The 14104-nt window shown below is 62.2% G+C and overlaps 2 protein-coding genes across 12 annotated transcripts in view; one reads left to right on the forward strand and one right to left on the reverse strand.

Moving 5' to 3' along the window:
• MYO15B (myosin XVB) overlaps nucleotides 1-7953 on the forward strand; it is a 29135-nt gene extending 21182 nt beyond the window's left edge. Inside the window, 22 exon segments of the mRNA XM_064582528.1 lie at nucleotides 54-113; nucleotides 678-753; nucleotides 884-1002; nucleotides 1206-1324; nucleotides 1403-1544; nucleotides 1824-1935; nucleotides 2047-2213; nucleotides 2623-2750; nucleotides 2918-2978; nucleotides 3073-3145; nucleotides 3554-3630; nucleotides 4837-4913; nucleotides 5007-5122; nucleotides 5215-5309; nucleotides 5434-5511; nucleotides 5634-5730; nucleotides 5893-6035; nucleotides 6171-6295; nucleotides 6637-6770; nucleotides 6952-7085; nucleotides 7183-7323; nucleotides 7499-7953. Of these exon segments, the coding sequence (XP_064438598.1) occupies nucleotides 54-113; nucleotides 678-753; nucleotides 884-1002; nucleotides 1206-1324; nucleotides 1403-1544; nucleotides 1824-1935; nucleotides 2047-2213; nucleotides 2623-2750; nucleotides 2918-2978; nucleotides 3073-3145; nucleotides 3554-3630; nucleotides 4837-4913; nucleotides 5007-5122; nucleotides 5215-5309; nucleotides 5434-5511; nucleotides 5634-5730; nucleotides 5893-6035; nucleotides 6171-6295; nucleotides 6637-6770; nucleotides 6952-7085; nucleotides 7183-7323; nucleotides 7499-7558 (2334 nt within the window). The 3' untranslated portion in view covers nucleotides 7559-7953.
• Nucleotides 7954-7973: 20 nt separating this feature from the next.
• Nucleotides 7974-14104, reverse strand: part of RECQL5 (RecQ like helicase 5) — a 35324-nt gene continuing 29193 nt past the window's right edge. For 2 of the 11 annotated variants that reach the window (XM_064582525.1, XM_045888459.3), the window contains 12 exons: nucleotides 12254-12472; nucleotides 11912-12011; nucleotides 11737-11773; nucleotides 11549-11607; nucleotides 11387-11460; nucleotides 10984-11077; nucleotides 10565-10699; nucleotides 9744-10270; nucleotides 9497-9587; nucleotides 9049-9273; nucleotides 8750-8819; nucleotides 7974-8657 (listed from right to left, as the gene is read on the reverse strand). In XM_064582525.1, the coding sequence (XP_064438595.1) occupies nucleotides 8557-8657; nucleotides 8750-8819; nucleotides 9049-9273; nucleotides 9497-9587; nucleotides 9744-10270; nucleotides 10565-10699; nucleotides 10984-11077; nucleotides 11387-11460; nucleotides 11549-11607; nucleotides 11737-11773; nucleotides 11912-12011; nucleotides 12254-12472 (1732 nt within the window). In that variant the 3' untranslated portion in view covers nucleotides 7974-8556. Of the gene's footprint in view, nucleotides 8658-8749; nucleotides 8820-9048; nucleotides 9274-9496; nucleotides 9667-9743; nucleotides 10271-10564; nucleotides 10850-10978; nucleotides 11078-11386; nucleotides 11461-11548; nucleotides 11608-11736; nucleotides 11774-11911; nucleotides 12012-12253; nucleotides 12473-14104 lie in introns of those variants that run through there. The other 9 variants (XR_010408474.1, XR_010408475.1, XR_006793202.3 and 6 more) reach the window with 9 other exon arrangements.

Below are 14104 nucleotides of genomic sequence, written 5' to 3' on the forward strand. Positions count from 1 at the left end.
GCGGGGAGGGGGCACCCTTCCCATCTGTTCTCCTCGCCCCTGCTCTCCTGCAGGTGTTCTACCCCCGGGAGAACTTCTGCCACCCCTACTGCCTCCGGCTCCTCTGTGAGCAGGTGAGAGCCCGGGCCACCTGCGCATGGGCAGACGGACTGCGCCCGCACCGGGCCAGGTCACCACCAGTGCGAGAGGCGTGAGGGCGGCCAGCACTTGGAGGGCAGGGGCTATGTTTCAAGCCCTGCCTTCATTTACCTCATCCTCACCACATCCCTGAGAGTAAGGACCATCACTGGCCCGCAGTGAGGATTCAAAATGAAGTGTATACGGTCCCCAACACGGGCCCCGGCACACAGCAGCTGATGCTTGTTCCTGTGCCGCCTTTGGATGCTCCCGGGACCCTGCCTCTTCCCCCAAATTCCATAGCAGTCTCCCCTCCTCCCCGCCCAGTTCTGTTCCTTCAGGGAATTCCTCTCAGCTGACCGAGCAGCGGTAACCCGCTAGTGCGGGTGATTGAGGGAGGCGAGTGGGAGGCGGGGGGCGGCCCTGGGCTCAGAGGCCCCACATCCCTCCCTGCTCCACCCGTGCCCACGAGGCTCTCCAGCTTTTCCTCCATGTGTGGCTGCCTCCATGGTGGGCTCTGGCACTGGGATCTGGTGGTGACCTCTTGGCTCTGCCCCCAGATCCTGAGGGACACCTTTGCCGAGTCCTGCATCCGGATCTCCCAGGATGAGCGGAGCAAAATGAAAGAGCTGCTGGGTAGGGTCCAGGGACCCGGGAATCAGGGGCCTAAGTGCTGGGACTAGGTCTGTCTGGAGGGAGGGGGCAAACTCTGGGGTCCCCCCTTTGAGGGAGCCCGAGGACAGTCTGGGGTCGTTGCTGCCCACAGGAGACCTGGAGGTGGGTCTGGACTCGCTCAACACCACTGAGGACAGTGTCAAGAAGCGCATCGTGGTGGCCGCTAGGGACAACTGGGCCAATTATTTCTCCCGAATTTTCCCTGTCTCGGTCAGTGGGGCTGGAGGTGGCACCCCGGTCTGGATCCCAGCACGCTCAGCATGGGCCTTTGTGGCAGGGATGAGAGCCGGGGCTGGAGTGGGCCCCAACGGAAGGACGAAGAGCAGCACGGGCCCTGAGTAGCCCCGGGGCGCCTTGGATGGTGGTGGGGACCAGGAGCCTGTCTGTGACCCAGCCACCTTCCCTCCGGGCAGGGTGAGAGCAGCAGTGACGTGCAACTGCTGGGCGTGTCCCACCGGGGACTGAGACTGCTCAAGGCGACCAAAGGCCCCGACTTCCACCCGAACCAGCTGAAGACTCTGTGCTCATACAGGTGAACCTGGCCCCGGGGCTGGGCCGGGGGCTGGCGGGGGCGAGCCAGCTCTCAGCTCATGCCTCCGCCTGTGCACAGCTTTGCGGAGGTGCTGGGCGTGGAGTGCCCGCGCAGCTCCACCCTGGAGCTGTCACTGAAGAGTGAGCAGCTGGTGTTGCACACGGCCCGGGCGAGTGCCATCAAGGCCATGATTGAGCTGTTCCTGAGTGAGCTCAAGAAGGCAAGTGTAGGCCGGGCAGGGGGCTGGTGGGCGGCTGGGCTGGGGGACCCGGGCCGGGTAGGGGGGCCTCCACCCAGGCTGCGTCTGGTCTGGCTGGTCCCGGAGCTGTCAGCCAAGCTCCGTCAAGCGGCCCGGGGTGGGGCTGGGCCTTCAGGCCGGATTCCTGGAACTCTGGACTGCTGGGTGGGGAGTGAGGCCAACAGGGGGAGCAGGTGGGGCAGGAAGGACTGGGGTGGCAGGCAGGCTGGCTCCCTTGCCTACTCACCCTCCTGCCTGTAGGACTCCGGCTACGTCATCGCCCTGCGAACCTACATCACCGATGACCACAGCCTCCTCAGCTTCCACCGTGGGGACCTCATCAAGCTGTTGCCAGTGGCCTCGCTGGAGCCCGGTATCCCTGGGGGCAAGCAGGGCAGTCGGCACGGGGGGGCCAGCACATGGCAGAGCCTGGGAGGGGCAGAGGGGCCAGGTGGGTGAGGCACTGTCCTCGGATACCTTCCAGGCTGGCAGTTTGGCTCCACTGGGGGCCGTTCTGGACTCTTCCCTGCCGACATAGTTCAGCCAGCTGCTGCCCCAGACTTTTCCTTCTTGCCAGAGAGGAGTGGCCGGCACAAGAGTCAGCTGCAGCACAGAGAGCCAGGGCTGGCTCAGTGGGAGAGGGCAGCGGAGGTGAGGAAGACAGGAGAGGCGGAGGCGAAGCCTAACATGTCGAGGACAGAAAGGGCTCGATTTCCCCTGAGCGGCCAGGACCACCTGCCTCCTGGCTAGGGTAGCGCTTGGTCTGATGCTGCCCCTCTGCCCTTCCCGATTTCTTGTCTCCCCAGCAAGAGTGTGAGCCCCCTGCGGGCAGGGGCTGGGCCATGCGCCCTTTGTGCCCCCTCGCAGCACTTCATTAAGTGCTGCCCTAGAAGATGCTCAGTAAAGGCCTCTGGACTTCCCTGGCTTCTGGTGGTGTGCTCACTGCTGTTCTGCCTGCTCCCCTTGGCTCGGGCTGGGCGGGGGGCTGGGCGGGGGGCTGGGCAGGGCCTCCAGACAGGCCCGGGGCCCTCGGGTGGCATGAGGTCTCCTGTGCTCCCAGTGCCATGCCCGCCCCCGGAGCCAGGCACACAGCGATGACTCTGTAGCCTCCATCTCTCTGTCCACGGACTCCTGCCACTACACCATGCAGGAATTTGCCCTGTACCACTTCCGGAAGCCCCAGACCTTGTGAGTGCCCTGGGCCCACCCTTCTGCCTGCCCATCCTCGGCCTCCCCGAAGTGGGCCTCCCCGCTCGGAGCCACCAGGCCAGTGTTCTTAGCACCCTCCCTACACAACCTGTGATGGGGGCGGGAGGGCCGAGCAAGCAGGGCTGTCCTTGCTTCTGCCCCCTCAGGCTGGACCACACCGGTGGAGATGCTAAGAAGGCCATGGCCGGCCTGGTGCAGTACAGCAAGGTGAGGGAGACAGGTGGGGAAGAGTCGGGCCAGTGGACCTTGCCCGCTGGCTCCCATGGACTCCAGACCCACAACCCAGTCTCTTTGGCCACAGGCTCCCATACGAGAATCGCTCATCAGCCTCAGTGATGAGGACACAAACAGGCAGGCTGTGGAAAGCTTCCAGGGTGAGTGACCACAGCATCCTGGGTCCCCATGTCTGTGGTGCCTCGGACCTAGGCGCCAGGTTGCCTTCTGTCCTTTGTCAACTCAGGGAAGCTCACTGGTGGTTACTGAATCCCCATAGCTCTCACCTATTTCTACTCACTCCCAAGGGGTGGTGGGTTGCGTGGAGTCTGGACAGGAAGGTAGTGCTATTTCCAGATGTCTACGTGCTATAAGCAGCCTCAGGTGCCCACGGAACCTCTCTGAGCCCTGTTTCCTCATCAGTAAAGAGGAGACTGCTCTGCTCTGCCTGGCTCACATGCATTTTTGGGAGCAAGGCATGAGATGACAGGGAAAGCCCTGTCTGGCGACAGCATGAGCCAAAACCAGGCCCCCAACCCAGCTCACCATGCTTCTCATCCTGCCTGCAGCTCTGATGCAATTTATGGGGGATCAGCCTAAGCCCCGGGGCAAGAATGAGATGGAGCTCCTTTATGACCTGCTGAGGGTAAGCAAGAGCTTGTGTGCTGAAAGCTTTGGGTGGGATTCTGTGTGCCTTGAGGGTCTGTTCCTGTCCTCCTGCCTGGGCCTGAGTGGCTTCCCCCTTCCCTCCGTCACTAGTCATTCAAATCATCCAAAAGTATTTTGGGGGCATGGTGGTGAACTAAGCAGGCTCAGTCCCCACAAAACTTACAGTCTAGTGAGAGGAGACATCTGGTAAACCATGATGCAATGTGTCTAAGAGTAAAAGGTGCTGTGGGGCATGATACAGCAGGGAGGGGGCTGCTCTAAGGCAGAGGCTCAGGGGCGAGGCGACCCTGGAGCAGAGATCTGAGGGAAGCTGGGGGGAGAGGCAGGTGTGAATTGGGGGTATCACATGCAGAGAGGGGCAGGGGCAACAGTCCTGATGAGGGTGAGCCTTAGCACCAGCAAGGCTCACGTGGCTGGCGCGCCCAGTGAGCCAAGACAGAGTGGAGGATGAGGCTGGGGAGAGGTGGCAGGTACAGCTCACGGCAGGCCATCGTAAGCTACTCTTGGGACTCTGATTTCTCAAGAGAGATGGGCACTCACTCGGGGTGTGCAGAGACTGGCTTACATTTTCAGGGGACGCTGTTTGCCACCCCTCCCAGGGGGATAGAAGTGCCAGAGGAGGTTATTGCAATGATCACAGGTGAGGGATGGTGAGGGCCAGGCCCAGAGGTAGCAGCAGAGGGGAGAAGACTCAGAACAACAGGGTTTGCTATGAATTATATGTGGGGTGTGACAGAGCGGGGCCAAGGATGTCATGGAGGCCTTGGCCAGAGTCAAGACTGTCTTCGGTATGGGGGCCTAAGGGAGGAATGGGTCTGGGTTGATGCAGGAATCTGTTTTGAACATAGGGAGTGTGAAGTTCGGACTTCCAAGTGGGGGTCCTGGGTTCAAGGGAGAAGCCTGGGCTGGAGGCCAGCACTGGCAGTCATCAGCAGGTGGGAACAGCTGAGATCATCAGTGCGTGTAGACTGAGGCCCAAGGGCACTGCAGCCCTGGAGGTCAAGGAAATAAGGGGAGCCAGCAGAGAAGACAGGGCTGAGCAGAGCCCATAAGCAGATGAAGACAGTGAATTAGGCACAAGCTGTGTCCAAGACTGAGAGGTGGCCCCGGCCTTGGCTGTTAGCAGGATTTCTCTGACTTCAGCTCCCATGCCACCCTGCCCTCTGCTCTTCCGTCCCCACAGTTGTGCCAGGAGAAGGAGAACCTCAGGGATGAGATTTACTGCCAAGTCATCAAGCAGGTCACCAAACACCCTCGGCCGTGAGTATGCAGGGCTGGGGGGCAGTGGCAGAGGGCGGCCCAGGGCTGGGGCATGGTCTGGCCAGCCTGAAGCCCAGGCTCTCTGCCCTGTAGGGAACACTGTGCTCGCGGCTGGAGCTTCCTCAGCCTCCTGACAGGCTTCTTTGCCCCGTCAGCCACGCTGATGCCCTACGTAACGAAGTTTCTGCAGGATTCAGGCCCAAGCCAAGGTGCCTAGGGGAGGGCCTTCCAGGCTGGGGTCTCAGCAGCTTGGGGAGGGGTTTGGAGATGCTTGTGACCCCAGCCTGCTTCCCCTCTGCAGAGCTGGCCTGGAACAGTCAGGAACACCTCCAGCGCACAGTCAAATATGGGGGGCGCCCGCAGCTGCCCTCCCCAGGCGAAATTCAGGCTCTCCTGGTACTGGGGAGGGGGGCGGCGGTGGCGGGTTCAGGAGGCTGGGCATCATGGAACTCCCTGGTGGGGGACAGGGAGTTGGGGCCTCTGGCCACTGGTGGACCAACCCTACAACCTGCCTTGGCAGAAAGGGCAAGGAATCCGCTCGCTTGTAGTTCACCTGCCAGGGGGTATGGATTACAAAACCAGTATCCGGACTTTCACGGTGAGCATGGGGCCAGGGAAGAGGGGCTGGGGAGAGACAGGAAAGCTGTGGCATCAGATCTGGGCCTCCCCCACCCCGGCCTAGTTGCCCCCATCACACACGGCCCTGTCGACACGGCCCAGGTGGTGGTAGAAGTGCTGGAGGAACTATGTCTGCAAATGGGCATCACGGACCCCCAGGAAGTGCAGGAATTTGCCCTCTTCCTCATCAAAAGGGAAGGTGAGCCCCTCGCCTGGGCGGGGGGGCAGGCTGGGTTCCAGGAGGCGGCTTACCTGCCGGTTGTGTGCGTGCGAGCAAGTTCCCAGGCTGGGGCTGGCAGGACTGCGGGCAGGGCTGGCCCTGGATGTCAGGGCGGGCTGTGGACCTGGGCTCCCCACGCAGGCGAGCTGGTGCGGCCCCTGTGGCCCCATGAGTACCTCAACAACGTGGTGGATCAGGACATAAGCCTGCACAGCCGGCGGCTCGGCTGGGAGACCCCGCTGCACTTCGATAACCCCACCTACATCACCACCCACTACATGCAGGTCAGCTGCTGCGACCCCGTGACCCCCCAACCCCAGCCAGCTGGTGGCTTGACCCTGGGCTGCAGCTTGCAAATGAAGCCCTGCCCGGGTGGGGGATGTCCAGGCCTCCTTCCCCTCACTGCCGTCCCCTCTCAGGTGCTGCAGGACTACCTACAGGGGAAGCTGTTGGTCAGCCCCCAGGCCAGCACCCGACTCGCCAGGCTGGCTGCCCTGCAGCACCGTAGCAAGCCCCAAGAGGACCAAGAGGACCACCTGTCGGAGTGAGTGTGCACACGGCCCCACACCTCCTGCCACCCCTGGTCCCTGCTGGTGCTGAGGCCCACCTCAGCACGTACCCTAAGGGCCTCTCCTTTAGCCCCCGCATCCCCCACCCGGTCTTCCAATGTCAAGGCTGCTCAACTTGTACCCTTCATGGCCTTAACCTGATGGGCCTGGAGTCGTGGAGGTTATGTACACCTGACCTGCCCACCCCAAGCTCCTCATAGGCAGGGCCCAGGCCTCATTCGTAAGTCTGGATCCCCAATCTCACTCACAGTAGCCCCTGCTCATTTATTTAGCCCCTGCTGTATACCCAGCCTTGACTGACCGGTCTGTGTCCTAGGCGAGACCTGCTGGCTTACTTGCCAAAGCCGCTGCAATCGAAGGTGAACATAGCCATCATAAAGAACCTGATGGACCAGGAGCTGAGGCAGCTGCAAGTCTGCAGCTCCCAAGAGGCACAGATCAACTTCATCGGTGGGTCTGGGGCCCGGGAGTTGCAGGGGCCGAGGCAAGAGGCCCAGAAGGGAAGGGGGGGTGGAGGGGCTGAGGAAGCTTCTCTACCTGCCCTGCCCCGCTCATCCAACCTGGGGGCCAAGTCGGGCAGGTCCCAGGGCCCGAACGGCCAGAACACCTATCCTGGCCCCTCCGTTCCCAGAGGCTGTGAGCCAGCTGCCCCTCTTTGGCTACACTGTCTATGTGGTGCTGCGCGTGAGTCAACTGGCCCTGCCTGGACCCAGCCTCCTGGGACTGAACCGCCAGCATCTCCTCCTCATGGACCCCTACAGCCAGGTGGGCAGGCTCCTGCCCCAGTACCAGTCTGAGCACCCTTGTGCCGTTCTCCCGTCCCCCATGGTGACCCCAGGCTCTGCTGTCTCTGCTGCCCCAGAAACGGTGCTGCTCCATCGCCCTGAGGGACCTGCACCGGCTCCACCTGCTGAGCCCCCTGGAGAGTAGGGGGCCCCCTGGCCTGGAACTCAACTACGGCTCTGCTGACAGCCCCCACACCATCTGGTTTGAGCTGCCCAAGGTGAGTGGCCGGGGCCTCTGACGACAGACACCCTGGCAAGGCGGGGAGTGCCTGACCTGGGCCTGGCATGCCCGGAGCCTGGGCCCATGCTCATGCCTGGGGCTCAGGTGTGGTGTGGGCCAGGGCGGGGGGCACACTGGGGAGCCCTGTCCTCACATGCCTGTTCCCCGGGCAGGCCCAGGAGCTGAAGTACACCATCACCTTCCTGCTGGACAGCAGCCTTGCTTCCAGCTAGCGGCCGGCCTCACCCAAGAGGAATGGAGGAGGGGAGGAGATGAGGAAGGGGCCCCCTCCCAGGTCCAAGTCTGACAGGGAAGGTCTCCCTTGGGTGCTGTCAGGCCATTTTGGTTTGGACTTCCCCACTTGGCTGTTCTGGAACCTGCCACAGCACAGCGCTGCTGGCCCATGTGGAGGCCTCGAGGCAGGAGCTGCTCCAGTGACATCAGCTGAGAAAGCAGGACTCCCCCTGGGGGGGGCCTGGAGCAGGGGCTGCAGGAACTCGCTTGGGCATCTGATGCTGCCCAGGCTGGGGAAGGGGGGGTGCCCAGCTGGCCCCAGGCCCTGGCTAACATCAGCACGAATCCAGGCCTGGGGGAAGCAAACAGTGAGGAAATAAAACTCCCAAGAGAAAAAGGCTGTGTTTGTGGGGGTGTGTGTCAAAACCAACAGGACTTTATTTCTCTGCTAAGTCTCCGTCCGGCCCGGCCTTCCTGACCAGGAGCTGAGCAGAGAGCAGGGCCTAGTTGCTGCCCTGCTCCCAAGCTCTGCACCTGGGGCCAGGCCACAAGCTGGCATCGCAAGGGAAAAGGGCAGTGGGCCAAGAAGCCGAGGCCAGCAGGCTCTTCCTGAGGCGGCCCAATGCCTCAGACAGGTGGCGTCGCCGTGGCCTACAATTCTTTCCTCCTGCCACACACACCCCACCCCCCCACCCCGCCCCAAGCTTCTAATATGGGGATCTGGTTCGGAAAACCCAGCCAAGAGGCAGGGAGGCTGGGCGGAAGAAGACCTGAGACCCTGCAAGCAGAAAGTGGCTGGCCTCTGTCCCTTGGCCTTGATTTGGGAGGTGACTGGGGCCATCTTCAAAGCAAGGTATGGTTGGAAGGTATGGCCCCTGAGCAAAGAGGATGCCCCTGATGGCTGCAGGCTTTCCACCTTCCCTGTTCCTGAGTGAGGCCCAGGCTGGCCCACAGTTGAGGCTGGGGGAGCACTCTGGCCCTAGTGGGCAGGAGCTGGTCATCTTTGTGGGTCACATAGGCCGTGCCAGTCAGCTTCACTCTCGCACCGGGCCCGACCGTGAAAAAACTGCTTGATGAAATTCTGGGCCTCTTCCTTCACTACAGATTCGGGAAGCGGGAACGTGAGGGCCAGTCCCCTCCCCACCACCAAGCCCCGCAAACACCTCTGGCCTGGTGACGTGGGCACTTACCGCTCCTTCCAGGAGAGGCCTTCTGAGCCAGCGAGTGTGAGAGGTGGCGGGCGAAGGCTTTAAATAATTCCTGGAGGCAGAGGGTGACAGGAGCAAAGAGCACAGACCCCTACCCTGCCCCCCTCCTCCAGTGGCCCTCAGCCATGACCCAAGGGCAAGGCAGACCCCAGGGAGGGAGGCAGTCCACCTCAGGACTAGCCTGCTTCTACCCTGCTTTGTCCTCTGGCTCTGCTCCCTGGCCCCACGGCGCCCAAGTGTCCCAGGCCCAGCGGAGGGCAGAACCCACCCATCTACCTTACCTTGGATGCAAACTTGCCCTCCTTGTAGAAAGGGGTCAGGCATTTGACCACAACATTTGCAGCCTCCTTGAGGGAGATGCCAGGGGCTGGGAGAAGGCGGGAATCTTGGGCTGTGGGGTTCAAGGTGCCCCAATTGCTGGCCGAGCTGCTCTCCTTGGCCTCAGCTAAGATGGAGGCATTGGCTGAGGGGCGAGGCCTCTTCTGAGCCTGGTTCTCTGGGTTCTCCTGTGTAGGACCAGAGTGGAGAGTCACTCTTGGGTTCCCTGTCACTGGCCCCTCCCCTCGTTCTGGAAGACTGGGCCTCAGCATCCGCTGGCTTCCTCTAGCCTGTCCCGTCTATCCCTGGGATGTAAAAAAGATGATTTTCCCCAAACCCCTCATCCAGAGCAGAACAGGTATCGGCCTGGTCTACAGGCCTCCTCCCCTATGGCCTTGTCCCTGTCAGTACCTGCTGGGGTCTGGACCGCTTGCCCCTGTGTGTCTCCTTTGTGGGGGTGGACTGGCCTTCAGGGGGCCCCTGGTCTCTGAGTGTGCAGGCTCTGGCCAGAGGGGAGAGCAGGCATGAGAACTCCAGCCACCAGCTGCACCCTCAGCTCAGCCGGCCCAGCAGAGCGCACCCTAGGAACGGCCAGAGCTTCAGAGGCCCAGTTAGCAAAAAGGATTCCAGAGAATTTCAGAACTATCAGGGCCCTTACCTTGGCCTCTCCCCGGTGCACGCCTTGGTCTGGGGGAGCGCAGCCAAACACCCCAGGGCTCCATCCTCCCTTGTGCACTTCTCTGGGGCTGCTGGGGGTCCCTGTACTCCCTCACAGGAAGGGCCGGCACCTTCTGCCCCTGGGGCTGAGGTGAGGGGAGATGGGCTCCTGGCCCTTTGGCAGAAGCGGGTGATGTTCTGTGAATCCTTGAGGGCCGCTGCGGCTAGGAGCTGCTGCTTCTTGCTGGCCCGGGCCTTGGCACCGCCCTTGGAGGGGCTTTTCACCTTCTTCTCAGGGGAGGACCCCCCACAATGAGCACTGCTTCCAAGGGCCTCTCCTCTGGGCCCAGGGAGGGGCTCATTGTAGTCCCCCTGGAGGCTGTGGGGCTGGCTGTGGGGCTCCTGCTCACCTCCCCACACTGGCTGGGGGGCTTGCTCCTCAGCCCACATCTTCTCCATCAGCTCAGTGGCCGTCTGGAATGAGCAGGAGCCTCTGGGGAAACCAGCTCCTACCCGCTTGGGTTTGAGCTGTGAAGAACAGAAAGGGTTCTGAGGGCACTCATGGGCTGGTCCAGGAAGGGCTGAGCTGGTGGGCTCTTGGGAGTGGGGAGGGAGAGACCCGGCAGGACAGCTCAGGGCAGTCAGGCTGAGCAGAGCATAGCTGTGGGGGCTGCAGAGGGAAGCTGGAGGGTCTGCCGCGGGGCGCCTAGGGCCAGGGCTGCGATGCCAGGAGAAGGCAAGCAGCCATGCCCTGGCTGAGGACAAAGGACGTGATGCCTTTCCCAGACCCAGGTTTGGGGTGGATGCCAGGACGCTGCTCACCGAGTACACCTGGGAGGCCGGCCGGATGTCATACTCGGTGGGCTCTGGGGGCTGGGCCTGCGCACTGCAACTCCTGGTATTGCTCCCCACGTCGTAGAGCTGCCCATCCTTGGAGGCTCTGTGGATCTCAGCCACCTGATTCAGGGACGGGCAGGGACGCCGTGACACCCACTAGCTCCTGAGAGCTCCAACCCAGGCTTTCCACAAGTGGGCTTCTGGGGCTCGTGGCTGCAGGTAACTGGACACTGGTCGAATTCCAGTCCTGACGGGGTTGGCTGGAAACACCTCCAGCCGGCAAAGGGAGGTCAGGCTCCCTTCGTGTAAGTGGCCTCCTGGCAGCAGGAAGGCAGACAGCCTGGAAGGCTGGAGGGACCGTCTCTCCCACCCTAGCCCAGAAGCATGCCCTGCCCAGCGCCCACCTTCTTCAGCACACTGGCCTTGTACAGGTTGGCCGCCTTGGCATTTCGGAACATCTCATGTTCCAGCTCCACAGCCTTGGCCTGGAGATCGGGTCTGAGGATAGGAAGGAGCACTAGGCGTCAAGCGGGCCTGAGCCCTCTCTCTGTGGAGCTCCTATGGGATTCTCCCTGGGGACCCTGGAGATGACTTTCGGGCCTGGTGGGAATGGCCGTGGGCACAGGGATTCTGACCCGGACCCCAGGCACCCGGGGGGCTTACTGTCCTGCAGGCACTGGGAGAAGGGTGGGTCACAATCTGCGGGAGGGGTGCCCAAATAAGCCAGAGGGGATGGGGGTTCTTGTGGTCTACAAGGAACGGGGGCTTGGGGAAGCCTCTTTGGCCCCTGTGACCCAGGTCACTCACCCATGGGTGGTACCTGTGGCCTGGCGGTTACTGCTCAGAGCCTCCTCCAGAAGCCCCAGGCAGTGCTCACGGGCCTACACAGGGGAGGGAAGTCGGTCACTCAAGCCTCAGGGTTGGGGAAGGAGTCCGGGGGGCGGGTGTGAGGAGCTGTCCACCGCTTACCTTCACAGTGAGTCTGGGGATCTTCCTGCTAGAAGCCTCTTTCAGGGGACAGTCCTCATCTGGGGGGGAGTGCAAAGAGGGGTGGGTCCGTCCACTCTACCTCTGCTTTCTGGAGTCCCCAGCCCCCCAATGAGACATCTATACCCTAGGAATAGCCCCAAAGCCCCTGGGGACATTTCTGTACTAACCTGGGGGCACAAATTCTTCTATCTTGGGGTCTTTGCCCTGGAAGATGACATGAAGGGCCTATGAGGCATCTCACTTAGCTGTAGGACAGCCCCCCCCATCCAGCTCCAGGGTAGGGGCTGAGGGCATGTGAACGGGGGGCCACCTGTGACCCCAGCAGGCCCCCATCCCCTTCACCTTGCGTAGGCTCATCTGTTTCTGGTAGAAGAGATTCCATTCCCGCTTGTGGGCTTCATCTCTGCCCTCGTCCCCACTACCTCCAGAACCTTCGTCGTACCTAGGGGACAGGCTAGGTGTAAGCAGCCCTGGGCCTGGGTTCGGCCCTCCTGTCATGCTTTTCTGGTGGGGCACTGATGTCTCTGATAGTCTGGCAGGTAGGAACAACACGAAGCTCCTAGCTCCGACATGGCCCACGGGGACAGGGAGTGAACGATGGCACTGGGGTGCCTTGGCACAAGGGGGGAGGCCAGCCTATTTGCAGTGGGTTGGGGGCCCCTGACTGACTTCACAGCCCCTCACCTGCTGAAGCCCCCATAGCCCCGGCGGCCTCCCTCATACAGCTCAGGGTCAAAGCCATTCCCTTGGGAAGGCCCGATGCAAGTCTTGTTCCAGCTGCTTCTATGCTCCAAGGCCTCCAGCTGCTTCCGCAGGGCCACAGGGTCCCGGCAGTGGTCACAGCCCTTGGTGCAGGCAGGGGGCGCATCCCCAAAGTACTTGGCAATGGCAGCATGGCGGCACCTGGCAGGGGCAGCACAGCAGAGGTGAGGGGTGAGGGACCCAGGCAGGCCAGCGTTCATCCACCCACTCCCCACACTCCGGCCGAGGAGCTTTACACGTGGACACCACACTCAGTACCTCACACACCTCCTGCTGTACGAGCCCGACAAGGCATCATTTGGTCACCCATTTTACAGATGACGACAATGAGGTGAAGGAGCTTTCCCAAGGGCATACAACACATCCGGAGGAGCCAGGGTGTGACCCCCACTCTGTCCTGCTTCACTACAGGTTGCTCCTCTAGGTCCTGGCCTCCTGCTCTCTCCTCTGCCCTCCGGCGGTGGGGCGCCCTGGGAGTAGCTGCGGCTCTGGGCACAGATCCTTAGGGGAAGCACTGGACGGCTCAAAGCCCACACGTTCCTGCAGGCCTGGGGGAGATGGCGCTCTGAGGCATGGCGCACGGCGCCCAGCGAGCCCTCTTTATGACTCTTCACCCTTTCCCGGAGGCGGGGGACGGGAGGACCAGCACAGCGTGGCCCTACCCCTGCGTCAGCACTCTGCCCTGCTTCTATCTCTTGGCAACCTTCTTTGTTCCCAAGAAGGCTGCGTATGCAGCCCGGAGCTGGGAGACTGCCCGAGAGCGGAAACCAGCAGCTCTGAGAGCCGGCATCATATGCTGTTCACTGTGAGGGCAGCGAGGAGACCAGCCCTGGCAGGAGTCTCATCACACCCCCCAGTGCCTCAACCCTGCCACAGCCCCCTTGCTGCAGGTACCAGACTCCAGCTGTCTCTCCTATGAGTCCCAGGATGGGGGCACAGTTGGTCCTTGGGGCAGCTGCAGAGGCCCCCGAAGGGGCCACAGATCTCTCAGGGCCCTTCCCAAGGGCCAGTCTTGCCGCAGGAATGTGGCACGGGGTAGGGGAGACTGTGAGACTGGGCGGCAGAGGGAGGGCTGTCCAGGCACCACATCCCGGCCGGGGACAAGCATAGGTGGCGTCACTAACCAGAACGCCTCTCAACGTGGGCACCACCTGGAACTGCAAGAAACACTCTCAGGAGCTGAGCCCCTGAGGGGCAGGCACCAGGAACAAGAGCTGATGGTTACACAGGCCCTAGGAAGTGGGGTCTGGCTGCCTTGTTTAGAGAATGCAGCTTTGAACGGCAGGAGATGGCAAGGGGGCCCAGGCAGCCACCAGAGGGCACTGTTCCTGCCACTCCTAAATCACCGTGGGACTCTTTGCATCGCCAGTCTGTGCATCTGCACAGTGGCCGCCTGTCCAGCCTCTGGGAGGCTCTGGCATCCAAGTGGTGTGGCTACACGGTTGGCTTCCTTCCCCCCACCCTCCCTCAAGCCCGGACTCACTGGGGTTTTGTGCTCACACTCAAAGGGCTCCATTGAGAGCTCACAGATGCGGGCTGGGGTCGGCTCCTGTCCTGCTGGGGTGGCACAACCAACCAAATGTCAAAGGGCCCTGCCAGCCACTGAGCCCTGGAGCCCGTCCCTGCCAGCCAGGGCCAGGCGTGCGGGGACAGCTCCAGCAAACACCCACTGGAAAGACTTTGATCAGTAGGGTCCTCCCTCCTCCTGGGGCTGAGGAACACCAGGCACTTCCCCGGGCAAGCAGGCCACGTTCAGGTTACTCTCGAGTCACC

This window comes from Mirounga angustirostris, unplaced genomic scaffold, assembly GCF_029215605.1.
Source record: "Mirounga angustirostris isolate CCGP_5_RB_7025 unplaced genomic scaffold, mMirAng1.0.hap1 SCAF_17, whole genome shotgun sequence".
NCBI classification, from domain to species: Eukaryota; Metazoa; Chordata; class Mammalia; order Carnivora; family Phocidae; genus Mirounga; species Mirounga angustirostris.